Genomic DNA, 25,426 nt, shown 5'->3' with positions numbered 1-25,426 from the left:
AAGAGATACTGCTTTTAAATATACACTGCCTGATGTGCCTTTGAATAGGTTTTCCTAGGCCAACAAACTTTTACACAAAATATATAGCTGGCAGCTTAACAAATAAAACATGTGTATTTACTATTTTGTTCCTATGAATTTAATACTAAAGTGACCCAGTGTGGTTTTGAATGGATGGCACTAAAATTTACAGGGCTGAAATAGCTTATTATTCTGCTGGTTGATGTAGCTTGTGCCATGGATCATTTATTTTTATGGAGCTTTCAGCCCATAAAAGGATGCTGTGGCGTTGTTCTTGGATGGTAAGTGGACTGCCTAGAGGACGTTTGAGAAAGGTCAAAGACAAATTGCACACATATGGAGAAAATTAGCAACGCTGAGTCCTGAGGAAAGAGTGATGTGTAATTCACATGGAAAAGAATTTAACAACTGGGAGAACAGTCAATGCTTTATAGTTTTAAAATGTGTTGATGTCCTGTTTTTCCCCAAAGCGACACGTAGTAAAGAAAAAAAAAATAGTATACTTTTTAAATTCTTTTCCTTCTACTTGTTCTGGCTTTTTAGGTAGCTTTTCAAAATGAATTAGTCAATTTTCATTATTTTTTCTGTTAGTGCCTTGGTGGGAATAGGTCTGTGTAATAATTTATCACAACCTATATTTGTCAATCTCCAAGGGCCAGTTTTGAGTGTGGATTAGATCATAAGTACAGTAAGAAATGAGCTTCATATTTTCATTACACGTCTGTGAACAGCTCCCCTCTTGGAACAATAGCAGGGGCAATCATATAGCAGTTTTGCAGGGATAAATCAGAGTGAAGAAAATCCTTTAGCATGTAGAAAGTTCATTATAAAAATGGCTTTATTTTTTTAGAGTTCTAGAATCTCATCCATGAGATCACTTCTTACCATCTGTGCGAGGCTGTGTTAGGAATCAAAACCTTAAATCATGATGGCAGTTGAAAAGCAGAAAAGGAAGCAGTTTGCCAGCATATTGCCATGTACTATAATTCAGATAGTCAATGATGACTTCTAGCAATTATATAGCAGTATAAAAATATTCAGTAAAAACTCACTAATTATGATTAACTTGGAAGAATGCTAGTTATCACAAAAAGCTTTGTGATAGGAAATTTTGATGGATGTGTTAGCTAATGCCATGATGGTAATCATATTGCAATATATAAATGTATCAAGTCAACATGCCATACACCTTAAACTTATACAATGTTATGTCAATTATATTTTGATTTTAAAAATTAATGTTTTTTAAAAAAGAAATGACACTGTGAACTTGAGGGAGCTTTTACTTTGAAACAACTTGAACTTTCCTGGTATTTTTCCTTCTCAGTGGGTGTTCCTAAAGTGCCATCCTTCTTGCCAGACCTGCCATGCCCATCCCTACCTCAGAGCCCTCCCTCATGCTTTTCCCTACCTCAGAACACACCCTTCCACTTACAGCAACTTTCTTCACTTTTCAGCATCAAACGCGGGTCTCAACTTTTCTCTAAGTCCTTCTCCACCTTTTCCTCCCTCCCGTTCTCTCTGTCCTTTCATCACTCTCGTAGTTGAGTTTCTGAGTGTTCTCTTGCTAATTTTCGAATAATAGTTTTATTTCCCTTACTAGATTGAAAACATCTTGAGTACGTGGGTTACATATCCTGTCAGCATCTAACGATAAAATGTAATACGTCTTCATTTTTTAAGCAAGAATCATGTGCACTGATTACACGATGCTACATAACTACCAACTACAAAGATAAGAGTGACACAAGTTCAACCCTAGAGGAACTAGGATCCTATAAGCATGATAAGTCCACAAGTGACCACAGTACAGGCTAGGGTAGGTTTTCATATGAAAATTCCAGAATATCTTTGACTGATTAAGGGAATCAGGGGAGGCTTCATGAAGGAAGTAGCACTTAATCTAGACTGTGAAGGTGATAAGTAGAATTTCAACAGACAGAGGAGATCAGAACACAGAAAGTAGTCTAGACTGGATGAAACCCAGTGTTCCTGAAGATGAGTGGTTAGAGCTAAGATTGGAAGCGTACGTGGTAACCTGGATGTCTGAGTCAGACAACAGCACTCAGACCATGGGTAGTCATCGAAGACGTTTCATTAGGCTAAAGGTGTACAAGAAGTGACTCTTTAAGAAGATGAGTCATCAGCAAAGTGCAGGAAGACCACTTAGGAGAGATGAGAGATGAGGAGAGGCCGAACTCAATGCCAGTGGTGGCATTGAAAATGGAAAGGAGAGGATAGTTGTAGAGGACATTTTAGGGAAAAAGTCTTCATGATCGGGCAAAGGAGGAGGAGGAGGAGTGAGAGGTGACTCTAAGGCAACACAGCAAGGCGGTTGCAGGTTTCAAGCTCTGAGTGTTCGCAGTCTCAGGGCTGAGTCCTGCTGTGTCCGTCACTAGTTAAGTGACTGTAAATAAATTACTAACCTCACTAAGCCGCAGCTTCCCCATCTTAAAGGAGAGTCACGAGAACGCTGGGACCTACCTCACGGGGTTTTGGTGAGAATTAAACACATATATTTGCTAAGCTCCTCACAGCACAGTCCTGACAGGAAGCCCTGATGGAGGCTCCTGTGATTGCAGTTCAGCGTGTGAGTCTGCGTAGCTGGATCAGTGGGCCTGTCAGCAAAAGTAAGGAAGTCAGCAGGGAGAATTTGAGGACCGAAATACCAAGTTTGATTTTGTACTTGTTGAATTTAAGTTAATAATGGGACATTCAGATGGAGATAGCCTCAGGCAGCTGAAAAAGTGGGGCTTCAGCTGAATGACAGCATCAAGGTGAGGGATTTAGACTTGGCAGTCATCCAAATTGAGACCTAACATCTCCCTCCCGCTTTAGAAAATATTCAGTAGCAGTGGTTTCAGCACCTGTAGTCAGTACTAATAGCAAATTACTGAAAGTTCAGTTAACTCTGAGAATGTCGGGAGGAAATCCTCTCCTAAAATCAAGAGAGAAATTTTCTCCCAAAACCAAAATTAAATGCCTTTCTTTTTTTCTTCATTTAAAAAATTTCTATATGATCCATTTCTATTTGTCAGGCATCATAAGAAACGTGAAGATTCTCTCAAAAATACATTAGCATTGGGGCCAGCCCAGTGGTGTAGTGGTTAAGTTTGTGCGCTTTGCTTTGGCAGCCCGGGGTTCCTGGGTTCGGATCCCAGGCACATACCTACCCACCACTCATCAAGCCGTGCTGTGGCAGCGTTCCACGTGCAAAAATAGAGAAAGATTGGCACAGATGTTAGCTCAGGGCCACTCTTCCTCATCAAAAAAAATTAACATCTTGAATGGAAGTGTCAATGCTGTTGTCTGTTGTCATTGTTAATAGACCAAATTTAAAGAAAACATAACAGGAGGCCCTTACCACAGAGCCCAATGGATTACATGCTGGGAAATTAAGCACTACTTCAGTTCATTGATTTTTTTTTTTTTTTTTTAATATATGAGTAAGTTCAACTTTTGGGGGAAAGGGTCCATGATAGTTTTGTTGTTGTTTTTTTTTCTGGGAAAGCTAACATCTGTTGCCAATCCTCCTCTTTTTTTTTTTTTTCGTTTCTCCCCCAAGCCCTAGAACTAGTTGTATATTCTGGTTGTAAATCCTTCCAGTTCTTCTATGTGAGCTGCTGCCACAGCATGGCTACTGACAGACGAGTGGTGTGGTTCCACGGCCAGGCCACTGAAGCAGTGAGAGCACCGAACTTTAACCACTAGGCCACCAGGGCTGGCTCCAGTTCATTGATTTTTTTAAAACTCTTGGGAATTATCCAGTATATGGGAGTGTTTTAAAAAACAACAGTTAAGAAATTAGAACTTTTATTTTTTTATTTATTTATTTTTTCTGGAAATATGTCTTTTATTGAAACAGGACTTTTTCAATTGCTTCACATATGCATGGATGAATACCACTTGCTGCTAGCATGAGACAGTTTACAACATTCGTTTCATTTTATTTCTCTTTTTTGATCTATGGGGCGTTGAGATAGCCTGGTCACGTAAAGAAGTGGATGGACGGGGCCGGCCCCGTGGCTTAGCGGTTAAGTGTGCGCGCTCCGCTACGGGTGGCCCGGGTTCGGATCCCGGGCACGTACCGACGCACTGCTTCTCCGGCCATGCTGAGGCCGCATCCCACGTACAGCAACTAGAAGGGTGTGCAGCTATGACATACAACTATCTAATGGGGCTTTGGGGGAAAAATAAATAAATAAAATTAAAAAAAAAAAAAAAAAAGAAGTGGATGGACGAGAAGCAGTTTCTTCATAGCAATGTCCCTAAATTATTTGAACCCGTTTTGATTACATGCCCCAAACCTCATTTTTGATTGATCATCTATTAGCTGACAACCTAATTAAGTGCTTTTTCAATTTGTTAAAACAAAGAATAAGAAACTACCCCACATGCAAAGTTAAAGAAATTAGAACTTTTAAATCTAGCACTTTAGAGACTAAACACTTTCCTCGTTGGGACCATAACTTGACCTGTCTTTCTAGATAATATCAAAAAATGCTTTAAGAAAACTCAGTATTAAATAGTTATTGATAATTTACTATGCTTTTTGGCTCCTGGAATTCTTCAGGAAGCGGCCCACACCCCCTGCCTCGGCTCTTCCTTGCTTCTCTTACTTTCTCCTCCTGCATCTGGTTCTTATCCCACTGATGTGCTGCTTTCACAAACAGCAGAGGTTGTCCCCCGGGCCAACCTGCCAAACCTTTCTCCAGCCACACCCCTCCTTGGCTCTCCTCTGAATTCATTTCTTTTGAGCAGTGATGTGATGTAGGTTTTTGTTTTGTTTTGTTTTGTTAGCACAGATTTGACAGACAGACATCTCATTTTATCTTCCAACTCTTACTAGCTGGGTGGCTTTGGGCAAAGCGGCCAGTGTCCACCTCCAATTTCTTCCTGCAGAACCTGTTTTCCTGAGAACTGAGCATATGTTTTAGCAATTTCTGCTCACCGCCATAATGTAATACCCTAGTTACCTGTTTTCTTTTCAAAGTTTTAATCTCTTTTTGAATGACATAATTTCTCAAGTGCACGTTCTTTATAAAATCTTATTCGTCCCCAAATCTAGCCTCTTTTTGCTAATCTCTGCCTGTTTTTATACTTCTTCCAATCAGATGTCTTGCCTCTACTTCAGTGCTTCCTTAGTTCCTCTGACTGTTTGTGCTCACTGCCACTTATTTTTTCCTGTCTTAGTGTCCATTTGAACTTATGTGTTCTCTTCCCTTCTTCACACGCATGGACACATACTACTAGAAGGCTTATTGAGGCTTAAATATGTAAAGTATCTGAAAAAATTTCCTGTAATCTCTTCTTGGTTTTTTCCTCTATGGTACACAATTTTTTTTTTAAATTTTAGTGCAGGACACAACTTGAAACTTGTGGTTCTCCACCCACCCGCTAGGCTATTTCCCTACTTAGTGAGGCAAGGAACGAGTATAACCAGTATGGGAAGCACTAAGCTTCACTTTCCATTTGTGATCAAAAAAGGAAAGTTGTTGCTTCCCACAGACAGCGGTGAGGGTGGGTCCTCTAACCATCAGAAGCACAGATTATCCAGCCTGGTTTGTGCAGGGGCTGCTGGAAATCGTTTTGCATTCATATGAGAAATATTAAGCTTTGAGAGCCATTATTTCATTTTGAAACAAGACAAAAATAAACTGTATGTCTTTAGTTAATTATAAAAATAATTATCTTTATATTTTCCTTTCAGGAAATTTATTCTATAACAAGAATTTTACTTTAGTAAGACAGCTGAAAATTGCTTATTTGCAACCCAGTTCATATGCACAAGTAACAGCCTCCTAAGGACCCACTCTAGAGTTGGGTCAACTTGAGGAAATCAGGATGTTCTCAGGCACAGGTCAGCAAGCTGTAAAGGCCAGACAGTAAACACTTTCAGCTTTGTCAACCATCTGGTCTCTGTCACAACTACTCAACTCTGCCGTCCAAGCACAAAAGCAAACATGGACAATAAGTAACCAAATAAATGTGGCTGTGTTACAATAAAACTTTATGCAACTGAAAGTTTAATTTTATGTAATTCTCATATATCATGAAGTTATTTTTCCTTTGAGTTTTTTTCAACTATTTAAAAAGTAAAAACCCTTCCAGCATGTGAGCCGTACAAAATCAGATGGTAGGGCACATTTGACCCATGGGCCGTAGTTTGACCACGCTGGCTCTAAAGGATTCATCTTAGAGCAGTGGGGGAATTGGAATCATAATAGAGAAGTAGAGATTTTAATATGTCTAATAGAAAGTGGAAAGTGACCACCAATGAAATAGAGAAGCACAGTAGCATTCTAAATTAACAAATGAGAAAGGGGAATTAGCCGTGCAAACAAAAAAATTAAAATAAATATAATTATATAGAATATAATCAAGTATATCAAATGTCACTCATTAAATGTGAATTGGCTTCATAGCCCTATCAGATTGAATTAATGAATAAAAGCCAGCCATATGTGATTTTAAGAAACACACTAAAAACCAAGAGACAAAGAAAGATTAAAATTAAATTTCAATTAAATTTGAAATTTTGGCCAAAGATATACCACAGAAACATAAATGAAAAGACCTTGTCAATATTACTATTAGACAAAGCAAATTTCAAGGCCAAAGGCATTAAGTAGAAAAAAGGATGATATCTGGTGTGGACTGGATTGTGTCCCTCCAAATTCATATGCTGAAGTTCTAATCCTCAATGTAACTATATTTGGAGATAAGGTCATCAGGAAGTGATTAAGATTAAATGAGGTCATAAGGGTGAGATTCTTCTCTGATGGAATTCATGACCGTATAAGAAGAGGAAGAGAGTGATTCTGTCTCTTTGTCCATGTGCACACACTGAGGAAAGGCCATATGAGGACACAGTGAGAAGGTGGCTGTCTCCAAGCCAGGAAGAGAGCTCTCACCAGAAACCGACCCTGCCAGACCCTGATCTGGGACTTCTAGTCTCCAAAACTATGAGAAAATAAATCTCTGTTGCTTAAGCCACCCAGTCTGTGGTATTTTCTGGCAGCAGCCTCAGCTGACTAATACAATATCACATCATAATAAAGGATATAGTTCATAAATAAGGTAAAACAATCATCAAATTTCGTATATCAAATGACAGCAAGTAAAATAATATTGATATTAGGAAAGCAAATTTCAAAATTTAAAAATGTTTAACAAAACAAAGAAATATGCTACTTAATAATAGAGGTAGAGTTTGAAAGGGGGCATAACAAGAATAAATCTTTATGCATTCAATAATTACAGTCATAAACATAAAGTAAAAATGCCTAGACATGAAAGACCCTTATAAATCACAATTAAATTATGAGATTTTAATCTTTCTTTTACAAAATCTGACAGATCAAATAGGGAAATAAATAAGCAAGATATGGAGGGTTTTACTGATGTAAAAAAAGGAACTTGACTTAGTAGTTACATAGAGAGAAGGATATACCCTAAAATAGAGAATACACATTTTTATCTAATGTGTTAGGTCAGTGTTGCGGGTTGAGTCTTGTCCCCCAAAAATGTATGTTGAATTCCTAACCTCTGATACCTGTGAATCTGACCTTTTTTGGAAATATGGTCTTTGCAGATATAATTAAGATGTAGGTTAAGATGAGGTCATACTGGAGTAAGGTAGCCTACATGAGTGGTGTCCTTATAAGAAGGGAAAAGAGACACAGAGACAGAGAGGAGAACGCCATGTGACAACAGAGGCAGAAATGGGAGTGAAGTGTCTACAAGTCAAGGAATGCCAAGGACTACAGGCAACACTGAAGCTAAGAGAAGCATGGAACAGACCTCTCTGAAGAACCCCAGAAGCTTCAGAGAGCATGGCCCTGATGACACCTTGATTTTGGACTTCTAACCTCCAGAACTGCGAGAGAATAAATTTCTCCTGTCTCCTAGTTTGTGGTAATTTGTTATGGCAGGCCTAGGAAACCAATACAGGTAGATTCCCCAGAACAGAGCCTGAGACACTGAGGGAGTGTTGTGATAAGAGAGAAAGGAAAGCAGGATGGGCGGGAACTAAGTGAGCAGGTGATTTTGGCTGGAGTTTGGCTTCAGCCTGGTCACACAGGGAGCCCTGGAGCTGAGGCTGCACCACATTGACAAAAGGGGCCAGCCTTTTGCACTCTGTGTAAGTCAGTTAGTAGCTGTTGTTTGATCCCTGGGAGGGGAAGGGATACAGAGAGACGAGCACATAAAATCCCTAGTGAGACACCCCCATTTGGCCAGGGCGATTCTCTAAAAAAGGGGATGTGAGCTGTTAACAGCCAACAGTCACAGCATCAACTGTATGTTATATACCTGGAATTTTTTAAAAAATTGATGATTTGGCGCCCCAAAAAACTTTATTAAATTCCAAAAATCAGAGAATTTGTAGATCTTATTCTTTGATCATAAGCTTCTAAAACTACAAATCAATAATTAATAGGTGACTAAGAGAAAGTAAAATTGTATTATTTTGAAATTATGATACACTCTCCCAAATAATTCCTAAGTAAAAGATGAAAGCAAAACTAAAACTGCAAATAATTTAGAATATAATGAGGAAGTGAATGCTTCATAATCAAACCCATGGACAGAGCTAAAGACACATTTGGAAGTATATTTTTAGACTTACACACTTTAGTAAATAAAAAAGGAAAGAAATAATATTAGTAATCAAGAAAGCATTTAAAAATAAACAAAACAAATAAAATAAGGGGGAGACATATATAGACAAAAGATCAAATGAAATAAAATTTTAAAAGCTAATAAAAAATAAATATCCTCTTTCAAAAGACGAATGAAATGAAAACACCCTCCTCCCCCTATCAGCAAGCTTAATTAAGGAGAAAGTAGAACATAAATATATAATATTAGGAAAAATATATGATTATTTTATTCATTCAACCTATATATATTTATTGATTAGAAACTGTGTGTCAGGAAGAGAAAATAGTGGTGAGTAGTGATTCTTGCACTAGATATATTATACACACTGAAATCTGAATAGACACCGATAATATGATTGACATTTATAAGTGTTAAATATAAGTCATTGAAACCAAAGACACGTACACTAAAGGAAAGCCTAGTGGTTGCTATGGTGCAAATTTGAAACTCTAGAAGAATTCTGAGTAATGTATAAACTATCTATATTAACCCTCAAAATGATAGAATATTTGAAAAGATCAATAACTACTAAGGAGATTGGAAAAGTAAAGATCTATCATGTAAAAAGTCCCCAAGTAAAAAGATAATAAGAGGATATTACGAAGAATTTATGCCAATAAATTCAACAACTTAGATGAAATGGACAAGTTCCTTAAAAAACACAATCACCAAATTGGTTCAGGAGAAAATATAAAATCTTAATATTCCTACGTCTGTAAAATAAATTGGATCTGAAATTGAAAACCTTTCTACAAAGAGAACTCCAAGTCTTGATGACGTCACTAGTGAATCCTCCAAACATGTAAAGAAGACAAGAATATGAAGCAATTGGCTTAAATATTGGAATGGATAAAATTACCTTTTTATTAGTTCATGATAATATCATATACCTAGAAAATCTGGGATAGACTAGTAAAGCAGCCATTAAATTTAACAAAATAATTGTACAAGGTGGCTGGAGATAAGATGAATATACAAAAATCAAGATTTTTCTTTGTACTGCAACAAGCATTTAGAAATGAACATGGGAGAAATTTCTCATTCACAGTGGCAAATAAAAGTGGTAGATAAAAAGGTACAAAAGACCTACATAATTGAAATTATAAAAAGTTATTAAAAGGAATAAAATACTATGTTATTATAGTAACATATTTTAGATAGGAATTCTTAATATCATAGAATATAATGTTTCCTATATTAGTATAAATTTAATGCAATTCTAATCATAATTCCAATAAGATATTTTTTGGAACAAGATAACATGATTATAAAATCCATATGGAAGAATAAATGTCCCATAAGAGCAATGAAAATTCCAAAAAAACCTAATGATGGACAGCTTTCCTTATGAATTTACAATTGAAATAGTATGGGGCTAATTCAGGATAAATCAAGCAGTGAACAGAATAAAGGCCCTGTAACAGTTCCCAATATAATGGAAACAACATAAGACTAAAGTGACATGAAATTTCCATGGGAAAAGAATGGTTTATTTAATAAATGATGCAGGAAAAATATTTTGTCCACTTGGAAGAAAATAAAAATTGAACACTTCACACTATACAAATAAATGTAAGATGGATTAAATTTAAATGCAAAGGATACAAAATAAAATTATTAGAATAAAATTTAGTAAGATCTTGCACAACCTTGCAGTCAGGGAGATCATCCTAAGCAAAATAGGAAATCCAGAAACCATAAAGGAAAAGACAGATCTTGTACTGATAAGAAAACTGTTATAAATAAATGGGCAAAGGATATGAACAGACAAATTTACAAAAAAGGAAATATGTGTCCCATAAATGTGAGAGGTGATCATAGTCACGACAATGCAAGTAAAACCAAAAATGATATTCAATATTTCACCTATAAGAACTGCAAATTTTTGCAAGTGTGATAACATCATGGACCAGTGAGGGTTTAGAGAAATAGGCACTCTCATAAATGAATTTCTAGTGAGAATCCGAATTAATACAAACTTCTTAGATGGTAGTCTCTTGGTATGTTTTTAAATTAAAATACACATACTAGGATGTTATTGAAGTAATATTAACTATTTACATTAATACATATTTTTAAATATTAATAAATATTCAAATAAATATTTTAAATAAGAGATATTAAAACAAGAGGAAGATGTAAGACAGTATTATGATCTCTTTTTGTATAAATTAGGATGATAGATTCAGTAGGTATTATATTAGAATAGGTTAACTACTATAAAAAAATAGAATCAAACATAAAACAACTCAGGGCCGGCCCCGTGGCTTAGTGGTTAAGTGTGCGCACTCCAATACTGGCGGCCCAGGTTTGGATCCCGGGCGCGCACCAACGCACCACTTCTCCGGCCATGCTGAGGCCGAGTCCCACATACAGCAACTAGAAGGATTTGCAACTATGACATACAACTATCTACTGGGGCTTTGGGGAAAAAAAAAAAAAGGAGGAGGATTGGCAATAGATGTTAGCTCAGAGCCGGTCTTCCTCAGCAAAAAGAGGATTAGCATGGATGTTAGCTCAGGGCTGATCTTCCTCACAAAAAAAAAAAACATGAAACAACTCAAAGGTTATTGCTTGCTAAGTTGAGAGAGAAGATGAGAGATTTTAAGGACTTGTCTTGCAAGTGGCACTTATGACTACTACTCACATTTAATTGGCTAGAACTCAGTCATATGATCACACGTGACTGCAAAGGAGACTGAGAAATGTAGTCTAGCTGTGTGCTCAAGAGAAAGAGAAGAAATTTTGGTGGACAGCTAAAAGTCTCTGCTATAGAGAGATAAATAGGTAGATAGGTGATAGATAGATTAGATAGATAGATGATAGAGAGATTGATAGATAAAGATAGACAAGACACTGAGATATAGAGCAGGCTAACTATATTTGTAGCTATACTACATAAATTCAGTATAAACATGACTTTTGTTTCTGGCAGAAATTACAAGAAACTCTTAATAAAGGTTATGCTATTATTTTAGAACCAAATAAAAGAAAGTGAAACTTTTGTTTTATTTTATAATACATACAACCTTATATATGCATTATCATTTTTTTCCCTAAAAAAGTGGCTAAAGGATTTCTTGAAGTGAAGAGACGAGGTCCCATTTTTCTTCTTTGTTTCTCTATGTATATAAATTATATAGATAGATTTATAATAATTAATAAGTATATAAGAAATAAATAATAACTAATACAAATATATTGAAAAAAACACACATACCCTTTTCCCCAGCAACTTGATAAGCTAACCCATTGAAATAACGGTGTCAGTATGTAAGGGTATATAAAGAAGTCTGTTTATTGCATCTTCATTTGTAATGGCAAATACTGCAAACGACTTGAATATCTATTGATGGAATCTCAAAAAATACATATTATAGAATGGCAGTTCTCAAACTTTTTGGTCTCAGAACCCTTTACACTCTTAAAAATCATTAAGAGCTTCAAAGAGCTTTTGTTTAAATGGGTTGAATTTATTGATGTTTGTTGTAGTGGAATTTAAAACTGAGAAATTAAAAAAAATTTATTAACTCATTTAAAAATAACAATAAATCCACCACATGTTAACACAAATAACATATTTTATGAAAAATATCTATATTTGCGAAAAACAAAAAATATTTAGTGAGAAGAGTGGCACTATTTTATATTTTTGCAAGTCTCTAACGACTGGCTTTATAAAATAAGCTTGATTCTCGTATTGGCTTCTGCATTCAATATGTTGCTGTGTGTTGTGTTGGTTGACATACATGAAAAAAATTCAACCTCACATAGATATTTAGTTGGAAAACAAAAGATTATTTTAATCATCTTTTTAGATAATTTTTGTATTCTCTTTTGATATTATACTAAAATTCGACAAGTGGCTGTTTATTGAGGGTTAGTTGCAATGTAAACTCTGAAACTATATCAATGAATTTTTCGTACTATTAAATTAAAAGTCTTTATTTTGCACTTTGAGTGGATCTTTTACTCATCCATGATTTTGGAATATTTTTGCAATATCAGTGTGTAATTTTGTAATATCAGTATGTATTGATCATTTTGAAAATATTGGTTCATTGAGTTATGCAGATCTTCCAAATGTTGACAAATTTCATTACACAATATCAAAAAATAAAATTCATTGATATCACCACTGATGCTCATGGTGATGGATAAAAGTTTTCCAAAATTGCTTGTAAGCTTCAATTTTATCACCAGGAACAAATACTGTCAGTTGTTGCCCTTGAAGTGACAGGCTCAGTTTATTCATTTTCGAATCTTATTTCATTTAACTTCAAATACCCAAATCTGAATAACCACAATGTTTCAGTTTTTCTTTGAAAAAAAAAAAAGGTGCTTCATGGAAAAGACGACTAGTTTGAAGCTCACAACTCAGTCACCTAAGTGCTTTTCCTTGAGACAACTGTCATACTTCAGTATGTTGCAAAAGCGCGTCACGCAGTCTTCCCATTTCATCGCCCAGAATATTGAAAAGACATGTACTCAAGGGTTGAGATTCACTGCTTCCTCAAGGACACTCTTCCATGAAACGGACTTTAGAAAACAAACAAACAGGCAGTACCCGGTGGTAACCAATACATCGACCACCCGTATGGTTTGCTGTGACTGCCTTGATTCATGCTAAGCAGCCTAAGTGTGGATCCAGTGACACCACCTCCTTAGCTGTGTGACTGAGGATACGTTTACTTAATTCCACTGAGCCTCACTGTCTGCAAAACGGTAGTCAAGTACTATCCAGTCCTCGTAGGTTCCCAGCAACAAGTGCATGAAATAAGTGTGTCAACCCCACCAACAAGGCCTTGACACAGTTTAAGGCCCCGATATGTAGTAGGTGGATCTCAAATACAGGCTGTAGTGTTAATGAAACAGCACTTCAGTTGAACAGAGAGGCTGACTATTGTTCCAACCCACTGGGGAGCTGGCTGTCAGAGTTAGAAACGAAAACATAGTTTTGACGACATCTTAGTCTTTTTATCTGTGAAGACATCCTATTGTGTTACAAGACGTGGCTATCTGGGTTCAGTTTCTCAACTTCCAGAATGAGAATGGAACGTCCTTTTATCTCAGCGCTAGGGAGGCAAAACCAGGGCGACCCCGACGAAAGGCAGGAGCATATTACTCAAACGTTTCTGGATTTCTGCTGCCTGCGGGACCTGACTGATACATTCGGGCCCTGGCTACTCTCAGGTGGGCTGTGGAAGGGCTGCAAGACATTGGGAAACATTTGCTGAGCACTCGAAGGTCCTTTGAGAAAAGGACTTTGTTTAGATTCTTACACTTGACCATGAATCATTGTTTAAATTTTCAGGAATAATATACGATAACCCCAAAGTTCAGAGTGGATAGTTATTTCTGGATGGTGAGGTAATAGTTGATTTTTATTTTCTTTTTATGCTTATTTTTTAGGTTTTTCTACCATTAGCATTTTTTGTTTACTATTTTAAAGTTATTTAAAATTGTCTTAAAAAGGGAAAAATCACAGTGAGCTTGGTTTATGGCATTTTTATTGCAATTTTGCAGAGCATTTGAAATTTCAAAGAATTAGTTAAAATTTGAAAAGAACAGTGCATTCACCTTGGCAAAGGGAGAAAACAGACTTCATTGTGGTTTTAGCCATTCTTCCACAACTTTTAGGAAAGAAAGATTGCCTACCCCAAAGCCATTATTGTAATGACACGATGTAAGTGTTGTACTGGGTAGTAAACGCTGTGATTCAACGTGTGCCACTGGGGATTCGCTCGTCTTAGCAAAGAGCGCTCAGCTCCGTCATGGAACAGCCGTCCATGCAGCACACCGTTTGCAGGTCCCGTCTGGACATCACTGAACGCTTCTTTGACCCCCAAAGCCCTTCAGTGGCCAGCTGTCCACCCTGAAGGCTTTCCTCCCCTAAGGAGTCCACCTTCAGGAGGTTTTGTGCTCTGCTTTCCTCAGAAACCTCGAGTTCACTCGGGAGCTGGAGGTAGTTTCCTGTCGCAGCTGTGGAAGAGAAAAACAATCCTTCCTTAGCGGGCCCTGACAGAGGCAGCAACCAAGTTCTACTTTGGGGGAAATGCATGTGATTTCTGAAAGGAAATTGAATCCTACACATGATTTTCTTTTTAACATTGTTCTGGGGTTTCAGAGAGACTAGACTTTTGGGGAGAACTCAGTCATCTCCACCCCCTCATTTTACAGAAGAGAAACGTGAGTGCAGAGGACAGACGTAACCACCCAGTGAGTGGCCGAGTCAGGGCTGGACTTCTGTTTTACTGGCCACCTCTGCTCAACGACCAGCAGCTTCTAGAGGGATTAGTTACATGCTATAAACAAGAAACATGCAAACAAAAATCAACCCTGTGTGTTGCAAAGCCGATCGGTAAGGAGGGAAGTGGAGATTTAAACCTCTGTCTGAAAATAAAAAGTGGCCCCACTGTTTTTATCAGTGTTGTTCCCAAAGTCCACATATAAGCCTCTCTCACTTTAACTTCGTTCAGACTTACTTATCAGTACCTTAGCACACTGGCGGTACCAGGGAATCTTAGAGGAATAAATGCTGATTGTAAACCAGTAATTGATCAACTAAATAATGTATGGGAAAACACTCTGAAAGCCTGTGAAAGGTTAAATAAACAGTATTATATGTCAGTGATGTCAAAAAGAGATAGCCTTATACAGACAGACACCCATTCCACTGCCCCATGTGTTTCAAAGATATTCTGGATGTATTTTTTTCTAGTGTATTTGGTTTGCTAATCCAGAGAATGATAAATTATGATAAATTATGCTTACTCTCTTAAGATTTAAAACTCATTATTTCTGTTAACATCTAGTAACTACGAACCTCTCAACATTAAAGTGGGAATGGTAAGTTCATGATTTTTTAAGACATTAGCCCACCAAAATATGAAAACTGTGGGTCATTTTCCAAAATCTTTTTGTTTACCAAAGTAATTTTAAACCAAATTGAAACCTTTGCAATCACATATGTGGTTGCTACATTTGTTATGTAATCACGTTTTCCTTTTTTACTTTTTATTATAAAACATAACCAACACAATTGATTATTAAAATAGAATCTTAAATAAATTTTATTTCACACTTTAATATAGGATTAATGGACAGAATTCCAGTCAAACTTCTAAGCTACTTGAATTGAAAAACGAAGGAATGCCGTGAAGTCAGTTCCCTCACTATTTCTGAAACACATTATTAGGTTCATTCCCACCTCCAAAATTTCCGTCAGACAATTCCTATGGCTAGAATTCCCACCCCACTTCATCCCACTCCTCATGACTCCTCAAATCCTGTGCATCCTTTAGGTCTCTGTCAAATACCACTGCCTCCACAATGCTGTCATTTACTACAGCATCCACCATCGTCTTTTCCCCACCTGAGATGCAGTAGAGAATACAAAAGACCTCTGCTCTTGAAGCCAGAAAGACCTGGTTTGCTTCCTAGCCACACTGCTTACTAGCTGGGTGAACAATTTTGTCCTTGGTAAAATGGTAAGTGATTGTCATATTACTTACTCAGCAGGATACTTTTGGGAAGGCTGAATGAAATGTTGCACATGAAATTGCCTGGCACTTTACGTGCTCAATAAAAGTTAGATTCCTTCCTTCCATCCTTCTGGCACCTGCCTGAATTCCAACTTATCATGGTCTATAACTATCCCTGTGTGAAAACCTTGCTACTCCATCATGCCCCTTGAAATCACGTGATTCTCTCTGTGCCCCAGAGCACCTGCCACAGATGCTGAGCTCATCAAAGTTGTTATGCAATCAAATGATTTCAAGCTGAAGACTACAGAAAACAAGGTCCCTATATTTTGAAAGGTAGCAAGCTCACCTCTTTCCAAAACCAAATTCAGTTTATTTTGATAATTAACTCCCGAAATTGATAGAGAAGTGGTTGAACAGTAATTAGAAAAACAGTTACTAAAATAAGCCTGAAAAAAAAAATAGATGAAGGCGTCACATGAGTTCATGTTACCTTGCTGGGCCTGAGGGAGCCCCTCCAGTTGCCGTCTCCACCTGGAGCTGGCACAGATGTAGATGACCGTTCTTACGTACTCCAGCCCGCAGAGCTTCATGGACTCCTCGCTCCTCACTTCTGAGATGGCAAGTAGGACAGAGAGAAGAAATAAGGTGACAACGCAGCCCTTCATTTTGCGGAGGACTGAGTGAGAATCTGACACAGTGAATATTGCCAAATCAAGTTTTGGAGTTACCCTCACACTCTTGTCCAATTTATACTAACTTTCCAGACATTTTATTGGTCAGAACCTCATTTTAACAATATTTGCTAAGCACATAAGTTACACCATGAAGTTTTGCTAATGAGCTTTTATGATTATTGCTAGTTATTCAGTCACTTCTGAACACCATCACTTACCATTAGCTGCGTCCATGAGACAATAAACAGAACACTCTCTTGGGAGACATCAGGAAAACATGTAGACTTTGGAAGTAGCCAAGTATGAGTTTCAACGTCAGCCTTGCCACTTACCGAGAGACATAGGGCAAGTTTTAAACTCTTTCAACCTCAATAAGCACGTCTCTAGAATGGGAAAGCCTGTCTCATAAGGGTTTTGTGAGTATTGAAAGCACTAGCTATGTCAAAGCGGTGAGAAAGCACACTTAAGAATTCGGGTTTTCATGTTTTGGGTTTGAATCTTGGTTTCTCACTTACCAGATCTAGAGTTGTAATCAAGATATTAACCTCCCCAAGGTCTTTCTCTATAAAATTGTACTGATGATAGTAACTACGATATAGAGCTAATGAGATAATGTGTATCCTACTTGACAAAATAAAGTCAATAATTGTTGATTGCCTTCTTCCCTCACCATTGGGGTGGGCCAGAAAAGAGAACTTTCCTTTAGAATTCAAGAGAATTCCTCTAACTAGAATTTTCCTTGTTACCCTTCACTCCATGATGTAGGTATGTCTTTATCAACACACATTTTTCTGATAGAAAATTGAATCCATAACCCCAAGCAGGTAAATAATAAGATTTCTCTCTGGTAAAGCTTCTGAAAGCACTGGTTCTTGCATAGCTCTTCCCTAAACTGTGAATGCTGGAGTTTGGGAGCTTAAAGAATTGTTGACTCACTTTTTAGCAAATTGAACAAATAATTATTTAGTTGATTTTGTTGACTCCTTGTCTGTAATCTCTGGTTAAAAAATATTCACTTCGGCCTATAATCAAGATCATATCACCCATACTTCCTGTTACATCGATGTTCTTCTGTAGGGAAGCTGGAAAACAGAACAAGATAATCGATGCTTTAATTGAAAGCATTTCTGACTCTGAAAATAGACCTACTACTTCAAAGAATTGTTACTTTCTCCACCCCTCTGGCTGCAGTATGGAGGATGGATTAAGGGAGACAAGATTTGAGGCAGGAGAAACAGAGAAAGCTTTTGCAATAATTTAGATGAGACACGATGGTGGCCTAAACTAAGGTCAAGGCAGAGAGGACCGGGCAGATGAATATTCAAAAAATAGGAGGGCTTGGTACTGATTGGGTATCAGGCTTGGTGAAGGGGAGAGAGCAGTGAGAAATGGTACTTAGGTTTCGGGCTTCCTCAACTGGGACAAAGAGGGGTCATTTGCTAAGAAAGTGATCAAAGCAGCAGAAACGGTTTTGACATCAGATGGAGCGATCTCATCTTTTGATGGGTCAAAATTGCAGATGAATCTCTGTCATGTATCAACTCCAGACGGGCATCTGCACGAGCAAGTCTAGCACACTGGCAACATCACCAATTATTCGGCCATTTATTACCAGGTTCTTCCCTTCTTGGGAGACTTATATGGCTCATCTTGATAATGCTAGTTTTAACATAGCACCGCAGTGAGACTGTGATCAGTGACGATGGGCGGGGCTTCTGCACAACCCAAGAGAGGAGTATTCAGCCGAGTGACGATCCCTACTCTGGATGTCAGAGGCACTCTGGTACCTCTGAAACCTGCTATCACCCCACTTGATCCCCCTGGTCCCCTCTTCTGCCAGCTTTTAAGGCTTCATCAGGGCTCATGTTAATTTAGGATGCAGACGAGAGGCCAGTAGGACCTGAGCTCAGCCTATGATCAAATGGAGGCAAGCTAATCAGCCAGGTCAGCTACCCAGATGAAAAAGCTGGTGTCAATAATGAAAGCTCTAGCTGGGGAACCTCAAATTGAGGCGCTCTATTTGCCCTATTTTTGAATTGAGAGAGTTGGGCTGAATTACTTCCGGGCTCCTTTGATCTTAAAATTCTAAGTCTTGCTGTAATTGTCTGATTCTGTTACTCCCGCCTCCAAAACTTTCAGTGGCTTGGCCTTACCTGGAGAATAAAATCCAAACAGCCTGACGTGTAAGACTCTCCTTCCAGGCCCCCAAATATCACTCCTTCCATACACCCCAAGGTCCAGCCAGAGAGGATAGCCAAAATGAAAATTATCTTTCCGTCTTTTGACCAACAAGAGTTTGTTGCTTGTACCTCTAACTGGAGCACTTAATCCTTTATGTTTGGAGGTTGACATGACTTTTCCTCCTCATCTAGTCTGTAACTCAGTTTCCTATCTGTATGGCTTGGAACACATAATTGTCTTCTCTGAGTTTTAGTTTCCTCATCTATGAGGATATAATAGTGTGCATTTTATGTTTTTGTGAGGATGGAATGAGTTAACATAAGTAAAGCACCTAGCATAGTATATGATGCCTAATAAATACTCAATACATTAACAATGTCGTATGCAAGAGATTGGAAGATATAATTTTTGGTTGCCACTAGTTACTATGGATGGCTTTTATGTATAGCTCTCCATCTCTAAACTATCCATAAATTTGCACTGCTCTAGTCTTTTTCTTTCCCTCCTTCATTCTTTTCTTTCCTTCTCCTTTCCTTTCCTCTTTCCACAAATAAGCTCTAAAAAGGAAGAGCCTTAGAGTACAGTTTCTTGAAGTGCTTTCTTCAGGACGTGAGTCTTTGAAGATGGTCTTCGGAAAAAGAAGTATCCCATAGTAATAGTCCCTTTCTTGAAGATTAATAATGCATATTAATATAGTAAACGCTCAGAGAAGACTTATAGTCAGGAAACTTCTTTAACTTTGTTTCGTTCAGTGTTTCCCAAATTTTTTTACCCTAGAAACTCTTTCACATGAAATTGATTAATATCTGGGATGGTCAGGAATTTCTAGAGTGGACATGTTTCTAGCTCTCCTCCTTCCAGGCACATGGTAGGGCTGTATTTCTCAGCTTTTTAAAGTTGGACGTGGCCATGTTACATATTTTGGCAAATAAAATGTGAGTGGAAGTGACACGTGTCACTTCTACCTGGCATCTAAGGATATGTGCATGATCCCCCAGTTCTCCCTTTTCCCTGCCCTGGTCACCAACAACATTCCAGAGGCAGAAGCCTGATCTCTGAGTCAGAACAATATGGAGCAGTGCTACCTGCTGACCTGTAATGAACATATAATGTGAATGAGAAATAAATCCTTATCATTTAAAGCCACTGAGATTTGGTGATTATTGGCTATGACAACACAACCTGACTTATCCTGACTAGTATAATTATCTTAAAGTTATTTATGTCTTACAGATGTAGAGAATGTTTATATGACCCAAGTTTTTAGATCAAAGCAAAGTAAGATCAGTTATTTAGCCTTAATGATTGAAATTAATTACTACATGCTCAATATGATTGAATACATGAAAGTCTACAATTAACATGAACCAAAATTCCAAATTAACAATCAGACGATGGATTCAGTCAACATATCTTTCATCTATATACTGCTTATCAAGGAACTACGGCCACAAGAACACCTAATAGACGGTGTTTGGGCAGGTTGATATAAGAGTTGTAAGTACCTTCTCTGGCATCAGTTTTGGGAAATCAGATCTCAGCTCTGCCATTTAATATCTATGTGACTGGAGGAGTCAAGATGGCGGCGTAAGCAGATCGGAACTCACCTCCTCCCATGGACACAGCCAATTTACAACTACTCGTGGAAAAATTACCCCTGAGACAGAACTGAAAACTGGATAAGAGGAACTCCTGCAACAACGGACAATCCTAACTGAGGTGGAAGAGGCAGAGACTCCTTTCTGGAGAGGAAAAACGCCGCCTTCACAAGCCGCCAGCTTCACGGCCGCCAGGAGCAGCTCACAGGTACGCAGCCTCCCTGGAGGCGCGGGGCCCTGAGCCGGGGAGCGCCCCCGCTGTGGGCATTTTGTGGACCCAGCACAATCGACACCAGCGGCATAATATCTGACTGTGCTGCTACTAAAACACTGGGGAGCACCCCCAGAAAACCCGGTTCACAAAGAAACTAAAACTGGCTCTTAAAGGGCCCGCGCACAAACTCACCCGTTTCAGGAAGCACCCTAAAATCACCAGAAAGAAAGGTGTACAGTGCTTTGGTGACAAGAGACTCACCTAATAGGCCCTGAGTGCATCTCGGTGAGGGGTGAGACCTCTCCAGGGACTGGGACATTGGCGGCAGCCATTGTTGTGGCCTGGTGTGGGCGTGCTGACACAGACACCATTGGAGTTCTCCCTGAGGCCTGCTAGCCCAGGGTCTGCCCCACCCGCTAGAGCACCGATTTAATCCAGCTCAGCCAGGGCAGGCAGCCCACCCTAGAGACTGGCCCCACCCAACAACAAGCCCCCAGGCAACTTGTGGGCCTGCATAGATTGGTGACTGGATTCTCTGCAGCCTGGCAACTGAGCCGACTTGAGCAGGGCAGGGTGGGCACAAGGAGCGGGTGGAGAGTGGGGGGTGGTGGCAGAGTGTGTGGGGCTCCCGCCGAGGAGAGACTGGGTCCGCTTGGGGAGGTCGGGGCACTCACACAGGGCAGGACTGTGTTGACTGTGTGTGTGGACCTGTGGGCGGCAGGGCTTCTCAGCCGCAGAAGACTTGTACTTCTCAAAGACCCACATAGGAGGTTTGCTCCACCTTCCAAAACCTGAAACAATTGGGTGCTCCTGTGCCTGAGGCCAGCCCCACCCAGCTGCATCCTCAGAGAGCTGACAAGAGACCTAAAGGCTGGAGGCTTATAGCAATTGTAAGGCCCTGAGCCTAACAACCTGCCACAGTGGGGGCCTACTCACTTAAAAGAAATACTGCAACACAAATGTGGTATTAGAACTTGCAGCCAACTGTGCTGGGGATCACCACACCTGATAAAGAGACTGAAGGGCCCACAACAACTACAAGCAGCTGAGCATTACAACAGCTGGCCAGGAGCATAACTCAGCCTCCCTGGGCACCTACAGGGAGAGCAAACAGGCCACAACAGAAGGATACACGTAGCCCACATAGGGGTCACCCCTGGAACTTTGAGAACTGAGGGAAGCACACTGGAAGCCTCCTAAGCCATCAGTTACATAAAGTCACCTATCCAAGAGCAGGAGACGTAGCTGACCTACCCAATACGTAGACACAAGCACAGGGAAAGAGGCAAAATGAAGAGGCAAAAGAATACATTCTAAGTAAGGGAACAGGAAAAAACCCCAGAAAAGGAACTAAGTGAAACAGAAATGAGCAACCTACCTGACAGAGAGTTCAAACTAAGAGTGTTAAGGATGCTCACTGATCTGGGGAGAAGAATAGATGACCTCAGTGAGAATGTCAACAAAGAAATGGAAGACATAAAAAAGAACCAATCAGAAATGAAGAATACAATACTGGAAATGAAAAATTCATTAGAGGGACTCAAAAGCAGAGTAGAGGATACAGAAGAACGGATATGTGAGCTGGACGAAAGACTAGAAGAAATTACCCGAGGTGAACAGGTAAAAGAGAAAAGAATTAAAAAGACTGAGGACAGTCTAAGGGACCTCTGGGACAACATCAAGTGCACTAACATCCGTGTTATAGGTGTCCCGGAAGGAGAAGAGCGAGACAAGGGGTCAGAGAATCTATTTCAAGAAATAATAGATGAAAACTTCCCTAACCTAAGGAAGGAAACAGACATCCAGGTACAGGAAGCACAGAGAGCCCCAAACAAGATAAACCCAAATGGGCCCACACCAAGACACATCATAATCAAAATGTCCAGAATTAAAGATAAAGAGAGAATCCTAAAAGCCGCAAGAGAATGTCAAGTTACTTACAAAGGAAACCCCATAAGGCTATCAGCTGACTTCTCAGCAGAAACCTTACAGGCTAGAAGAGAATGGCACAATATACTTAAAGTGCTAAAAGGAAAAAACTTACAGCCAAGAATACTCTACCCAGCAAGGTTATCATTCAAAATGGAAGGAGAGATCAAAATTTTCCCAGATAAGCAAAAATTAAAGGAGTTTGTCACCAAGAAACCAGTGCTACAAGAAATGTTAAAGGGACTGATTTAAGGGGAAAAGAAAAGACCACAAATAGGAAAAATTATCTATTTCCATGATTAGAACATAATGGATACAAATGCACAATAAAGAGGTTAGATATGATATCAAAAACACGAGGGAGGAGGGGAGTTAAAGAGTACAGCTTTCAGACAGAGGTCAAACTAAAGTGACCATCAATTCTGTATAGAAGAAGAAAGGAACAGAGAAGGACTACTAAAACACTGAGAAAAAAAAAAAAGTTAAAAAATGGCAGTAAGTACATACTTATAATAGCTACTTTAAACGTCAATGGACTAAATGCTCCAATTAAAAGGCATAGGGTGGCTGACTGGATAAAAAAACAAGACCCATATATATGCTGCATATAAGAGACACACTTCAGACCTAAAGACACTCACAAACTGAAAGTGAAGGGATGGAAAAAGATAGTCCACGCAAATGGCAATGAAAAGAAAGCTGGGGTAGCAGTACTCATATCAGACAAAATAGACTTTAAAACAAAAACTGTAAAAAGAGACAAAGAAGGGCATTACATAATGATCAAGGGAACAATCCAACAAGAGGATATAACACTTGTAAATATCTACGCACCCAATGTAGGTGCACCTAAATATATAAAGCAATTATTAACAGACATAAAAACAGAAATAGACAGTAACACAATAATAGTAGGGGACTTTAACACTCCACTTACACCAACGGATAGATCATCCAAACAGAAGATCAATAAGGAAACATTGGCCTTAAATGACACACTAGAACAGATGGACCTAGTAGATATATACAGAGCATTCCATCCAAAAACCGAAGAATACACGTTCTTTTCAAAGGCACATGGAACATTCTCCAGGATTGATCACATATTAGGCCACAAAACAAGTCTCCATAAATTTAAGAAGATTGAAATAATACCAAGCATCTTTTCTGACCACAACGGTATAAAACTAGAAATCAACTATAGGAAGAAAATCAGAAAAGCCACAAATATGTGGAGATTAAACAAAATGCTACTGAACAACGACTGGGTTAAAGAAGAAATCAAAGAAGAAATCAAAAAATACCTGGAGGCAAATGAAAATGAAAATACGACATGCCAGAATTTATGGGATACAGCAAAAGCAGTTCTAAGAGGGAAGTTTATAGCGATACAGGCCTATCTCAACAAACAAGAAAAATCTCAAATAAACAATCTAACAATGCACCTGAAGGAACTGGAAAAAGAAGAACAAACAAAGCCCAAAATCAGTAGAAGAAGGAAATCATAAAAATCAGAGCAGAAATAAATGAAATAGAGACCAAAAAAACAATAGAAAAATTAATAAAACCAAGAGCTGGTTCTTTGAAAAGATCAACAAAATTGACAAACCTTTAGCTAGACTCACCAAGAAAAAGAGAGAAGGCACAAATAAGTAAAATCAGAAATGAAAGAGGAGAAATTACAACAGACACCTCAGAAATACAAAAGATTATAAGAGAATACTATGAAAAGCTATATGCCAACCAATTCGACAATCTGGAAGAAATGGATAAATTCTTAGAATCATACAACCTTCCAAAACTGGATCAAGAAGAAGTAGAGAATTTGAATAGACCAATCACCAGTAAGGAGATCGAAACAGTAATCAAAAACCTCCCCAAAAATAAAAGTCCAGGACCAGACGGCTTCCTGGTGAATTCTACCAAACATTCAAAGAACTCTTAATACCTATCCCCCTAAACCTCTTCCAAAAAATTGAGGAGGGGGGAACCTCCCTAACTCGTTCTCCGAAGCCGACATTACCCTGATACCAAAACCAGACAAGGACAACACAAAAAAAAGAAAATTACAGGCCAATATCACTGATGAACATTGATGCAAAAATCCTCAATAAAATACTAGCAAATCGCATACAACAATACGTTAAAAAGATTATACACCATGATCAAGTGGGATTTATTCCAGGGATGCAGGGATGGTTTAACATTCGCAAATCAATCAACGTAATACACCACATTAATAAAATGAAGAATAAAAATCACATGATCATCTCAATAGATGCAGAGAAAGCATTTGACAAGATACAGCATCCATTTATGATAAAAACTCTGAATAAAATGGGTATAGAAGGAAAGTACCTCAACATAATAAAGACCATATATGAGAAACCCACAGCTAATATCATCCTCAATGGTGAAAAACTGAAAGCCATCCCTCTAAGAACAGGAACCAGACAAGGATGCCCACTGTCACCACTCCTATTTAACATAGTACTGGAAGTCCTAGCCAGAGCAATCAGGCAAGAGAAAGAAATAAAAGGGATCCAAATTGGAAAGGAAGAAGTGAAACTGTCACTATTTGCAGATGACATGATTTTATATATAGAAAACCCCAAAGAATCCACCAGAAAACTTTTTTTTTTTTTTTTTTTAAAGATT

General features: G+C 38.5%; 1 protein-coding gene across 1 annotated transcript; it reads right to left on the bottom strand.

The window, feature by feature from the left end:
* Positions 1-14,193: 14,193 nt before the first annotated feature.
* INSL5 (insulin like 5) lies at positions 14,194-16,837 on the bottom strand. The gene is made up of 2 exons (XM_004431463.2): positions 16,663-16,837; positions 14,194-14,667 (listed from the first exon to the last, which is right to left on the bottom strand). The coding sequence occupies exons 1-2, from the start codon at positions 16,835-16,837 to the stop codon at positions 14,435-14,437; spliced, it is 408 nt and encodes a 135-aa protein (XP_004431520.1). The 3' UTR covers positions 14,194-14,434.
* Between the last annotated feature and the right edge of the window lie 8,589 nt (positions 16,838-25,426).

Source organism: Ceratotherium simum, chromosome 2 (assembly GCF_057802395.1).
Source record: "Ceratotherium simum simum isolate JZ-2026a chromosome 2, ASM5780239v1, whole genome shotgun sequence".
NCBI classification, from domain to species: Eukaryota; Metazoa; Chordata; class Mammalia; order Perissodactyla; family Rhinocerotidae; genus Ceratotherium; species Ceratotherium simum.
The sequence above is the reverse complement of the archived record's forward strand: the minus strand, read 5'-3'. Positions and strand labels throughout refer to the sequence as shown.